Source organism: Cololabis saira, chromosome 1 (genome assembly GCF_033807715.1).
Source record: "Cololabis saira isolate AMF1-May2022 chromosome 1, fColSai1.1, whole genome shotgun sequence".
NCBI lineage: Eukaryota > Metazoa > Chordata > Actinopteri > Beloniformes > Belonidae > Cololabis > Cololabis saira.
The window spans coordinates 19,974,111-19,986,598 of record NC_084587.1 but is presented as its reverse complement, the minus strand read 5'-3'; the positions used below and the strand labels follow the sequence as shown (position 1 = coordinate 19,986,598).

General features: G+C 38.6%; 1 protein-coding gene across 1 annotated transcript; it reads left to right on the top strand.

Moving 5' to 3' along the window:
• The first annotated feature begins 4,774 nt into the window (after window positions 1-4,774).
• Window positions 4,775-12,442, top strand: ppa2 (inorganic pyrophosphatase 2). The gene is made up of 12 exons (XM_061717311.1): window positions 4,775-4,997; window positions 6,522-6,586; window positions 6,667-6,708; window positions 6,795-6,848; window positions 9,377-9,496; window positions 9,880-9,966; window positions 10,093-10,219; window positions 11,262-11,389; window positions 11,470-11,555; window positions 11,659-11,728; window positions 11,825-11,864; window positions 11,949-12,442. The coding sequence occupies exons 1-12, from the start codon at window positions 4,808-4,810 to the stop codon at window positions 11,969-11,971; spliced, it is 1,032 nt and encodes a 343-aa protein (XP_061573295.1). The 5' UTR covers window positions 4,775-4,807; the 3' UTR covers window positions 11,972-12,442.
• The last annotated feature ends 46 nt before the right edge of the window (window positions 12,443-12,488 follow it).

Below are 12,488 nucleotides of genomic sequence, written 5' to 3'. Positions count from 1 at the left end.
CAACTCATTGCTGCTACGAGAGAAACTTATTCTCTAGTTTCTTACAAACAGGCTACATTTCGTTACAAAGTCAAAGAACTGAAAGAATATTGTTTTTCAAAAGCCTTCTAGGTTGCTGCGCTACGTATTACTTGTGCTAACGCAGCGTATATGATCTCTCCAATCCAGAGGGAAGGAGCAGTTTTGCAACTACATCAGAGATTATGAAGGTTTCCCGTCAAAATTGATGGATTCAAGAACATAAAGACACAGAGGCAAGTGGAAATAAGGGCCTACACTTTTCATTTTAAGAGCAGGACAGAAAAACAATTACACAAGACACAGAGAAGTGAAGAACAATATTTTATTTTAAAAAAGGTATTTGAAATTGAGAAAAGGGTATACATGTAATAGTTGTGTTGTCCTCGAAATCCTCGAAGTCCTAGAAATGTGAATATTGTAAGTCACATGGAAACCAAACAGGGGCTAGACAGTCACTGCATGTATTTTCTTCCATTACGTAGTTAAATGTTTGTCAAGGATACATGGAAATATTATTACGTAACCAAGTGGACCTGGTAAAACATATTGAACAATCACATACCATGTGGGAGAGTAAACAGTGTTATCTGTAAGCACAGCAGTAATAGTGGCTCTGCCCTGAGGGAGCTCATGGAGCATCTCGTAACTCAGGGTGTGGCTTATTTGACCTGCTGAGACAGAGAGGAACGTTATTTCAAATTAATTTACACATCAAAAGATATTGAACTGAAACATTCATAAAAAATGTATTCGGTCCACAGAAGAGATTTTAGCTTCAAATCAAGTGACACGCTAGTTAAAAAAAGTAGTTTCCAGTCTATCAGTCCATGGTGCTGGCTATATGTTTCACCTGTCTCACTTCTCTCTTTTTTACACTCTCCCTTCATTTTTTGAAAAAATGATCAATTCCTCAATGGAATGCTGCAGCAGCTCAGTGCACATCTTCAAATCGTTGTGGAAATGATATTGCATGAAAGTCCAACTACTACTTTTCAGCAGGTTCAAAGCAATAAATATTTTCTACTACAATGTCACTCGTGAAAACTGAACTGTTGGCTGAAAAAGCAAAACAAACAAAAAGAACAATGTGGACAGCAGATGAAGCTCTTTGGTGACACTATTTTTCGAAAAACCACAGAAGTGGCTGTGTGTTGGTCCTTTGTTTGAACAGAGACAATCGCTAAAACAGGCCCATCAGGGTGAGTGGGATGGGTGTTTGTTGGTGGTATAATGAATACTACGGACTTTGATCTTATGGCGCATTGTGGAAATTACCCCCACAGGAAAATGTATGAGGAAACCTTTGTGAAAGTCGTATCTTTGTGACAATGTTATGGATGGGAAAAGCTGCAGTTCCACCACTTATAGAACAGCCCACTGTGGAAGCTCTGTGTGCATGAGTAAAGTGGGAAGTCTTGCATGAATGGGTGTTGACATAATTAGATTACCAACATAACCTTTCAATTTAACTGTAAAGTTTTTTTTGTCATTAAATAAAAAAGCCATCACAAATTGTAAAGAAATATTGTTTTAAGGAAGCTGTCTGACAAATATAAATGTTAGCTAGGCCACAGTAACAAACAACCAAACAAAAAAAGCTATTGGCTATGAAGCACCTGCTCCTTATTACACAGGAAACAAGTACAAAGTTAACCTTAAAATAGTGACTTCCTGTGAAAAATCTTTTTTCAAAATAAAAACATAATGTAAGAAGGAAATAGAAAAAAGTGTTCCAGGGTCATATTTGTAGAGTAAAAGTTGGTTAATTGTGTATTATAGCCTTTTCGTTCAGGAAGGTAGCTACAGTCAATAACAGGGAAGCTATGGCTCCAACATGAGGACCGTCTTGTTTCCAAAACATACCGGTCTTCTTGTAACTACAGCCACAACAATATACAAAAGGGACATCATTTTCTTTGACTACAGGTTCAAAAAGGTCACCCAATTTTTGTAGTATTACAAAGGGCCTGTTACAGTATGGTTTTAAAGTACTATATAGGGCTGTTTATCTACATATAAATAAAGATTGTTGAAATGCGCTCAGTTGATTTTTGAAAATGTTTTTTATTTTTTATTTTTATAATTTATTTAGTTTGGTTTTTTTGAGAAAGTACCTCTCAGATTTTCATTCAAGTTCCAAACATATTTTATACTGATATGACAGAGTTACTCATATTCATGTGTTAAAACTACAATTCTAGCAAATTGCAGTAATGCTGGAGCTTTTAGCTTATATTTTGGAAATGTTATAGCTCAAAAGTTGGGAGTGACGATATACAAACATCTGTATTTTGTCTTGTCCTTTAGGAGATAGATATTTCTTTGGTCATTTAGCTCTTAGGCTTCCTCTGACTAGCTCTAGCATCCCTCCACCATTTGAAATGTAACTAAATCAGTCCTCAACTTCTCCAGTCCTTTCGATCCCCAACTTATTGTAAAATACTTTCTCCATTATTGCTGCTTGTGAAATGAAAAAGTCCTAAAATTACAATTCATAACCTGACAAGTACCCTTCAAGTCAAACTTATGAGCTTTTAATCAAATATTCTAATAACACTCATGCTCATTTGTGCATGAGTGTTATTCCTGTTCTTCCCTGTATCTTCTTCTCCTTTCGGCTTTTCCCTTCAGGGGTCGCCACAGCGAATAAGTTGCCTCCATCTGAGCCTGTCTTCTGCATCCTCTTTTCTTACCCCAACTACCTTCATGTCCTCTTTCACTATATCTATAAAACTCCTCTTTGGTCTCCTCTGGGCCTCCTGCCTGGCAGTTCAAAACTCAGCATCCTTCTGCCAATATATTCCCTATCTCTCCTCTGGACATGTCCGAACCATCTCAGTCTGGCCTCCCTGACTTTATCTCCAAAGCCTCTAACATGTGCTGTCCCTCTGATGTTCTCATTCCTGATCCTATCCAGTCTGGTCACTCCTATAGAGAACCTCAGCATCTTCATCTCTGCTACCTCCAGCTCTGCCTCCTGTCGTTTTCCTCAGTGACACTGTCACTGTCTTATCACATATTTTAGATCCTGTATAATACTTCTTAAATATTTTTTTAGAGGGGAACTATTATGAAAAACACGTTTTCTCTTGCTTTAACATTTATAAAGTGGTCTCCACTCAGCCTTCCAACTCAGAGAAAGAGGAAAGCAACTTCTATTCAAATTCTGCAGTGTCTGTACAGTCGCCCGGATGAGCCATCCAGTGTGATGGGGCTTCTACGAGCCGTTCAGATTCTGCTCCTTTTCGTTACGTAACCAAAATGCAAACCACGCCCACAACTAAACACCGTGTCCTAACTGCATGCGAGCGTCCGACTATCGCGTCGCACTGCGTGACATCGGACGCTCTCTGTCCATCTCCATCCTGCCAGCTGCCACTTTATTGAGGTTTTTGTAGTGAAATGAGGAGGTATCATAGAGATAACTTCTCATTTCAACTAACTGGACCAGCCGTTCCTCATCCATGACCGTTTCCTACAGCGCTTTCAACCGGCTTTCAACGCGAGCGACAGGAAGAAAATAGAAGCTGGGCGTCCAACAAATGTTCAGCTCAAAACGGCGCGCCGCGTCGCGCTGTGTCGCTCGCGGCCAGTTAGAACAATCCAATAGAAAATAAAGCAATGGAATTGATTTTGCTGCTGCTGACGCTCGCTCCCATCGCATGCAGTTAGGACACGGTGTAACTCCGCCGGCCAGAGCTTTCGCCATTTTTTCGTAGCGGTGTATCGCGTCATTCAGGCAGCAAATCAGCACAGTGCCTCATTATCATAGCCCCGCCCACTCAGAATCCCACATAGAGAATGAGGTTAGAGAATGGGAACATGGGCTGCATCCGAAATCCCATACTTCCACCCTAATGAGTATGCAAAATGAGTATGCGAAATTTTTTAGTGCGCCCGAAACATTAGAACGTACCCAATAGTATGCTCTATCCATACTCATACAGAATTTTATGAGTGTGGATTGAGGACACTAGCCGAGCAGAAACTTCCCACAATGCAATGCAGCAGCGTTTGGTTGCTAAGCGATACGTATAGTCATAAGTATAATATTAAGTATAATAATATTATTATATCATATTAATATTATAATATTTGTATATAATAATATTATATAATGTCATCTTATTTCAGCCAGAATAAACGGGAAAGAGCAGAGCGGAGTGCTGCTACTGCTGCTGTGACACGTCACTTCCTGACGTGATGTGTGCAGTCTTAATAGTACGTCCGAATTAATGCACACTACTGATATTTACTCAAAAGTGTGCCAAATTTAAGTATACTTTTTAGTATATACTGTTTAGTATGGCATTTCGGACGCACCGATGGTTTAGAGCAGTGTTTCCCAACCCTGGTCCTCGAGGCCCACTGTCCTGCATGTTTTAGATGTTACCCTGCTTCAGCACACTGTGATACAAGTGGCTGTGTCATCAACAGAATTGTGCAGGCCTTGATGACAAGCTAATTAGGACCATTAATTAGAATCAGGTGTGATGATGAAGGGAAACATCTAAAACGTGCAGGACAGTGGGCCTTGACGAGCAGGGTTGGGAAACACTGGTTGTATAGGCTGAATGTATAATTAATTTAGCAAAAACAATCAAAAGCTTGTTTTTAAGACATTCAAGGCCTGTTTAAAATAGGTATTAGATTTCATAATAGGTCCCCTAAGTATACGTATATGCTTTCAGAGGTATAGTTAGACGACACTTTTATTTTGAAAGTCATAGACCGGAAGCACGGAGGACTGGATGGGAAGCAGGAACCGACTCCACCAGACTGTACAATGAGCTCTCTGCTGCGGCGCTCCGCGCTCCGCTGCCTGGACACAGTTCTCACTCCATATTCAGCTTCTGCTAATAAAGTCGTGACACAAGCAACAACTTTGCCTCACCTGTATTACTTGAGAAAAACGATGCACTATCAAACGGAGCAGAGAGGACAGCCGAATTCTCCCGACTACCGCATTTATTTTAGTAAGTTAACCCCCGCCATTCTGACAGGGTTTATGTGTGTCCTGTACAACATTTAAAGGTTTAAATGTTACTAGCCGGCCAATGTCTCACTGGTGAAACCCAGGTAATCAAAGGTAGACGTTTGACCTTTGAATTGTTTAGTGCTGTCTTGAGGCTGATTTATGGTTCCGCGTAACAGCAACGAAGAGCCTACGGCGTAGGTTACGCGGAGACGCACACCGTACGAAGCGCGTCGCCGCGTACCATACGGCGTAGGCTCTGCGTCGATTTAACGCGGAACCATAATTTAGGCTTTGAATGGGCGTGTTTGTCTGTGTTCTCTCTCATTTTGTTTCATCTTCCGTTTTTCTTTTAAACCAATTAAGTTGAATATCTAAACTAAGTGCCAGACCTGAAGTTGGAGCGCATTGAACTGGTTTATAGGAAGAGGAAGAGGTGTTTCATCCCCACGTTGTGGTGCTGCTTCCTCTTTTCAGGAGTCACGTTTTTCACACACGCACACACAAAAAACCCCTGCTCATGTCAACTTTAGGAAAGTTTAAACATACTTTATGTTAAAATAATGGGAGAAGTCACAAGTGTCACCCAAGTGTGGTTTATTATTATTATTATTATTATTATTATTATTGTTAGAGAAAAACCAAATGGAGGTTCATTTTTATAATTCAGCTGGTGGAGAGAAGCAGAAGCAGAACCCTTTTAAAGTTTTTTTTTAATCAATTTTTATTTCTTTTTTCCCTTTTCTGAAAAAACAACATGGTGCATGTATTTGATATTTTAACAAACCAATACATAACAACAAATGAAGAGATACATGTAATAACAAAAAACAAATACAAAACAAAAACGAACGAAAAAAAAGAAGCAATGCCCATATTATTAAGTATAACTATGCAAAATTAACACATAAATTAAGGGCAAAAATATATAAATTAAAATAAAATCATATTAAAAGCCTTAACCCTTTAAAGTTATATGTTTCTATGGGTTTTAAAGACCCCTTAATCACTAAAACAACCTCAGGTTTATTAATAAATGGTAAGCTGTGAACATTTTTGTTAGTGAGTCCCTCTTAGTCGAGAGCTAAGGTCGCACAAACTGCTGCCTCTGGAGTTCCTGTCCTCTGCTGTCATGGACCTGGATCCCTACTACCAAAATAGGCAAGTTTTAGATTTCTAGATTTGTTTTTATTCACCCAATTCACACCAGCACTTAAAGAGGAATGACATTTAGTGAGTCAGAGACTTGGTTGGTTTCTATTTGACATAGGTCTGCTGCTGCCAGGGCTGACATTAAATTGCCATTTTGCTGCAAGTACAGCTCATGTTGAGAAAATGTTCTGTGTCAAGGAAAACTTTTGAATGTGATCAAAAGACATGCAGAAATCTGATTAGTGCCCTACACGGTTATGAAGATGACCCATAGTCCCTAGATGTCTGTCATTCTGTTGTGGATGCTAAAGTAGAGTATTTCTCATAATATTTGTTTTTCATTGACAAATATGTTTTTCTTATTCCTTCCTAGAAACCTTGGAAGGAAAATACATTTCACCATTCCACGATATCCCACTTGTTGTGGAGTCCGAACAGGTAACACCCTTTCACAACAGAGTTTTAAAACAGAGAAGCATCTCTGAAGCAGAGATTCATTTTTTTTTTTCTCTTAACAGGATAATGGCGTGCCCGCTAAAAAGCTCAAGAATGAAAATGAGGTATCGCTTAATTCAAAAGTCTTTTTTTCTGGCTGAAATTGCCCACTTCAGTGTACGCTGTTGCTGGCGGTCTTGTTTGCTTTCAGGTGCTCTATAACATGGTGGTGGAGGTACCTCGATGGTCAAATGCTAAAATGGAGGTAAATACAAATCTAAAATATTAATCTTTGTGAAGGCTGTTTTTCAAATCATTGAATAAAGATGATTCTTCTACTTCATTTTTGACATGTGATAGCGTGTTAAAGTTTGTCACGTATTGTATTGTCATGTTTCATTCAGCTATCATTTATATTCTGAAGTATTGGTGCCTTTATGATCCTTGATGGGCATTTGCCGAGCCAGCAGAATCACGTAGGGACCATAAAAATCCAGCATTCTTAAGTCTGGTTTTTCTGTATTTTCACTTTCTTCTATCTGGAAACTGATGGAATAAACATGCAACTGTCAAATAAAATTTAAAAAAAGCAGAGGGTAGCTTGGATCCTAGTCCTGACATTGTACAATTTGGTGACGTCAAATGTATTTAATAGTCGTGTTATTAATTTTTCTAGAATCTATTCTGTTATCAGTTGTTTGGTTTGTAGAAATGCCCCAAACCACTTTTTTTAGAATCATGATTTAATTGTAGTAAATACTCCTGAAAAATCAGAATATCAGAATCCTTAAAGAAATCCAATACTTATTCCAATATCAAAGTTTGTTTGTTCTTTTTGTCTTATGTTTTTGAATTAAATGTTTGATATAAAACTTCAACTGTAAAAAAACATCTACATAATCTAACCCGTCAAAAGAATTACAAACAACACTTCATCTGAACAGAATATATCAAGTAGGGCTTTTTCAACAGTAAAAACATAAAGGATTGAATTTTATTTATTTCAGTGGTATCATTCTGATTCCATTCGGTGAATTAAGTTTATCTTGGACCCAATATCTGTAGCAGATTGGATCAGTCCCATCTCTATTTGTAAATTAGATCTAATAGTCATTATCTGTTGAGTCCCATAATTACCCTATTTTCGGCATTATAAGGCACAAAAATCCTTAATTTTTCTAAAAAATTGGCAGTGCGCCCTATAATCAGGTGTACCTTATGTATGAATTTCATTGAGCTTTTTCTTTGTGTGGTGCACAACCACGTTGCTTCTAAGCCACAGAAACACCCACAATATGTCAATCAAAGTTAGCTTTGCTACCAGCTCCTTAAGCCAAACCCTGCCGAAATATCCAGACGTTGAAATCAAGAATGGCCGCTGCGTTTACCTGATGCTGTTCTTACAGGTGGTTGCTTCACTAAGTGCGGTAGCATGATGATTACAGATGAGGAAGTGATGGCAGCTAGCCACTGGTTGAGCCGACTGCCAATCAATCATATTAAAATTAGATTCAATACTTGATATGAACTCTCCTGGCGTGTAACAAATAAATTCACCCCCATTAGAGTTGTCATGGACGTGAAATCTAACGACTGATACCAAAACGTTTTTGTTATTTTTTAACCAGACTTCTGCTCTAAAGTTGGACATTTTATCATGGGAGTCAAAGGAGACTGACTCGCTTTTGCAACCAACCTTTAGTGGAAAAACTGCAATGACAGTCTTAGTTCCGGAGGAATTTTCATCTAGGGGTAGTGCACATATCGAGGGCTAGGGGGTATGAATCTAGCCCTTCAGAGCGCGGGTTTTCAGATGCTCACTAGCTTACCGAGGGCTAGAAAAATTTCCCAGAATGCTTTACGTCATCATTTTCAGACTGAATCAAAACAGGTGTTATTTGGATAAACTGAGCCCAGGTTGGGGATCTTAACGCCTTTTACTTTTACGCCTGAAAAAATATTAAAACTTAATAAAGTGGCATATTAACAGCGCTACAGCGGAAATTAAAACAGCTTCTAGCTTGCTTTTAGCTGTCGGCTTCCTGATATGGTGTGACGTATGTCCAAACGTAACTACGCAGTCGCTTACGTACCCGAACGTAAACCACGCAGTGAAGTAACGAGTGGTGTCCCAATCCCTAGGGAAGATTACAAGGGCCCTACGCCTGTGGCTTCATTTTTAGGGCTAGTGGTAGAAAGTAGGGGGTGTATTGGGATTGGCCCTAAAGCTCTGCACTGCACGAATGAACCTGCACCGCCACCTAGTGTTTGATGGTGTCAGTACAAGCAACAGTGAACGAACACAGACAGACAAAAATGAATTACTGTAGGACACAATGCCCACTGACATTTGTTGTGGTTCGTGCCAACGTGACGCAAAGTCGCATTTGTATGGAGGTGCACATCAGGCTACGGCGGCGGTTACAACATAGGGTCCCCTGATACAGTGAACATACATCATAGTTTTGGTATAGAAGAAGAAAACACTTAATAAACACTTAATGCAAACATAGAGTTAATCCATTTGTATGTGTTATAAAAGCAAAATAAAGTGGGGTTACAATTTAAATCCTAAACTTTTAATGCAGCAACAAAATGTCATGTATGAAAATTCCACTTTAAAATATTACAGCCACTTTAAATGAGAGAAATGTACACGCTAAATCAACTATCTAAAGTCAGTACCAGATGGATGTGACAGCAGTACCTCAACCAGTGTGTTTTCTTCTGTACCGCAAATGTTGTAAAATCTGCTCTAGATTAAGTCACTTTCCTAATCTCTTTATTTTTCAGATTGCAACAAAGGAACCGCTGAATCCCATCAAACAAGATATGAAGAAAGGAAAGCTGCGATATGTTGCCAACATTTTTCCCCATAAAGGTTACATTTGGAATTACGGAGCACTACCACAGGTAAGGTAACCGTTTGATCCCGGGGGGGTATTTTCAACACAGGTTTGATTTCATATTGATTGAAAACCTCCATAACTCAAATGTGTTTTCATTTTGTGACGTAAGAGGACATACCTGCAACAAAAAAATGACGTTTCTGTTTTGAATCGTTTCATCCCATATCTCCATATTATTCATGCCATATTTTTATCCTTGTCAGTACCTCACAAATAAGTCCATTTTAGTTAATAATTATTCAATTCAAGCAGTCATTTTCAGTGCTATACACCATAGGTGGGTGTCTTTGTTCCTGAGTCTGTTCATTGTGTATTTTGTCAAGAAGGCGTGAAGTGTTTTACAGAAAATGTAGATCCTTTATGCTTTTGAACTGTTCTTTATTCAAGACGTGGGAGGACCCAGGTCATGAAGATAAAGACACAAACTGCTGCGGTGACAATGATCCGATTGACGTTTGTGACATCGGAACCCAGGTAATACCGCTGCATGTTAGTATATGGGCTTCATATCGGTGCAGTATGTTTCTTGCAGACACCTTAGAAATGTCACTTTGGGGATTGTATTTCTGATAGTTTGTCATCTGTTGTTTTTTTCTTCAGGTGTGCTCCCCGGGCCAGGTGATCCAAGTTAAAGTGCTCGGCATCTTGGCCATGATCGACGAGGGAGAAATGGACTGGAAGGTCATCGCCATCAATGCTGAAGACCCTGATGCCAAGAACTTAAATAGTGGGTGTTTTAAAAGAATTATATCAAAAGTTATTATTCATTCATTCATTCATTCATTCATTCATTCATTCATTCATTCATTCATTCATTGTCTATACCCCGTTAATACTTGCAGGAGTACACTGCAAAATCAGCACCTCTAGAAATAAAATTCCATAAATCTAGTCAAAACTTTGCTTATTTTAAGCAAGAATTCTGTGCTAATGGGGTAAGAAAAAATTTCTAGAATAGAATTCTTTAAACTAGCAAAATTTTCAAAAGATATCCTCTAATTTTCTTGAAACAAGGCTTTATGACTTTCTTGAAAATGGGTTTTTGCAGTGTACATCCTAGAAAGGTCACCAGTCCTTCACAAACCATTATCATGATTTTGAATTAGCCCTTCTCATTCTCTAGCCTGAAAAACTCTGTTCAAGAATGATTTATATCTGCGTGGGAATTCATGTTTATATCTGCATGTTGTGGCCAAGAATGTCACGTGTAAGCGAAACGGCACACAGTAAAACAGCAGCGCTATCAGAAGTAATGCGTATCTTGACAGGATTAGATCTTGAAGCAGCCTTCACAGCTGTCAGATCTGCTCTTGACTGGATGAGACGAGTATTAAAGCAGCTACCGCTGCTTGAGATTTGGTTTGTAGTGTATTTGACTTATAAATACAAGGTTAAGATAAGGACAGTGGAAATTTTCATGTTTTTGGGGCGGGGTATTTGGGCTTTTTCTTAGTATTTTATACATGTATTGTTAAATAAAACCCCTCTTTTAGTTGTTTTATTTGGAAACCGCTATCCTATATCAATTATCGTACGTGCATTATCTGCTTAGATAGTTTATTTTGGTATCCTGTATTTTTTTTTCTCCACAATTTCTTAATAAAAACTACTGAAAACATTTGCTAAAATTGCAAAATTAAGACAAGGCAACATTTCTGTCATAATATGTGCTCCATGTAAACAAACACGCACAAAAAAAAGATTTATATCTAGATTGACAAACTGCTCATGGGTCCCCTAATTCTTTTGTCTTTTTTTTTCTCCTTCAGGTATAGAGGATGTCCGCAAGACCCGACCGGGTCATTTAGAGGCCACCGTTGACTGGTTTAGGAAATATAAGGTGCCTGATGGAAAGCCTGAAAACGAGTTTGGATTCAACAGCCAATTCAAGGACAAGGTCAGTATCTCGTTGTTTAGAGTTTTATCGGTAAAAACTGATGACTCCAAAGCCAAAACTCTTCTCTTCTGCCCCGATAGGACTTTGCACTCTCAATTATCAACTCCACCCACGAGCACTGGAGGGCCCTTGTGCAAAAGAAAACCAATGCTGGAGGGATTGAATGGTAAGTTAAACAAGATAAATCCTGTCTAACGTGTATCTGTATGACCTTCTTTTACAGTTGACTGTGGAATGTAAACCACTAATTTTTCGACTTTTTTGCCCAGCAAAAACCTCTCTTGCTGTGATAGCCCTCATAGATGCGGTGCAGATGATGCCAGAGATGTTGTCCAATCGGTAAGAATTTCCAAAGCAGTTTAACACAAAAACAACAGATAAATCTTCATTTAACATAGTGTGATATTTGACACGATGGCCATTTGATACGTCCAGGCGCCGGCTTTTGGCAATGCAAATCCTGTGTCTCCAGAAGGTGAGCAATTGCTGACTTTCATTAATTTATGGTTTTTAACTTCCCTACCTTATGTAATTCTAAATCTTTCTAAATTTTTCACAGTGGACAAGTGGCATTTCGTCTGACGCCCCCCAGAAGTGTTTGGAAAATGTCAGTACACCCTAAAATACTACATAATGAAATGGCATCAATCCTGCTGCATCTTTCTGTTTATTTTTGATAAAGGCTCAGTCTCGGCTGTGTAAAGTGCCATTTACTAATTCAGCCACTACAGATGGTAATCACTGTAACACTAAGTAAAGATAAAGAATTGAGATTTGTTTTTGGCCGTCAGATTCTTCAGAAAATGTTGGTACAATTTTTAATTTAGAAGTTTATCACAGAAATAATGTCGCCTCCTTAAACTGTACGTTATGTTGTTTATGTCTTGCACTATTTTTATGATTCATACCCAGGCTGAGCTTTCTATAAAACTTAAAGAGATGCCCTAATTTGAATCAATTTGATTTCTTCTTGCAGCCGTAAATATTTTGTATGTGACAAGAAAATGTTTCTCACGTTTGGGTTAATAAAAAAGAAATATGGTGTAAGCATTACCTCTGTCCAGTCTGACCTATCATTTCACATTTAACAAATTGATGA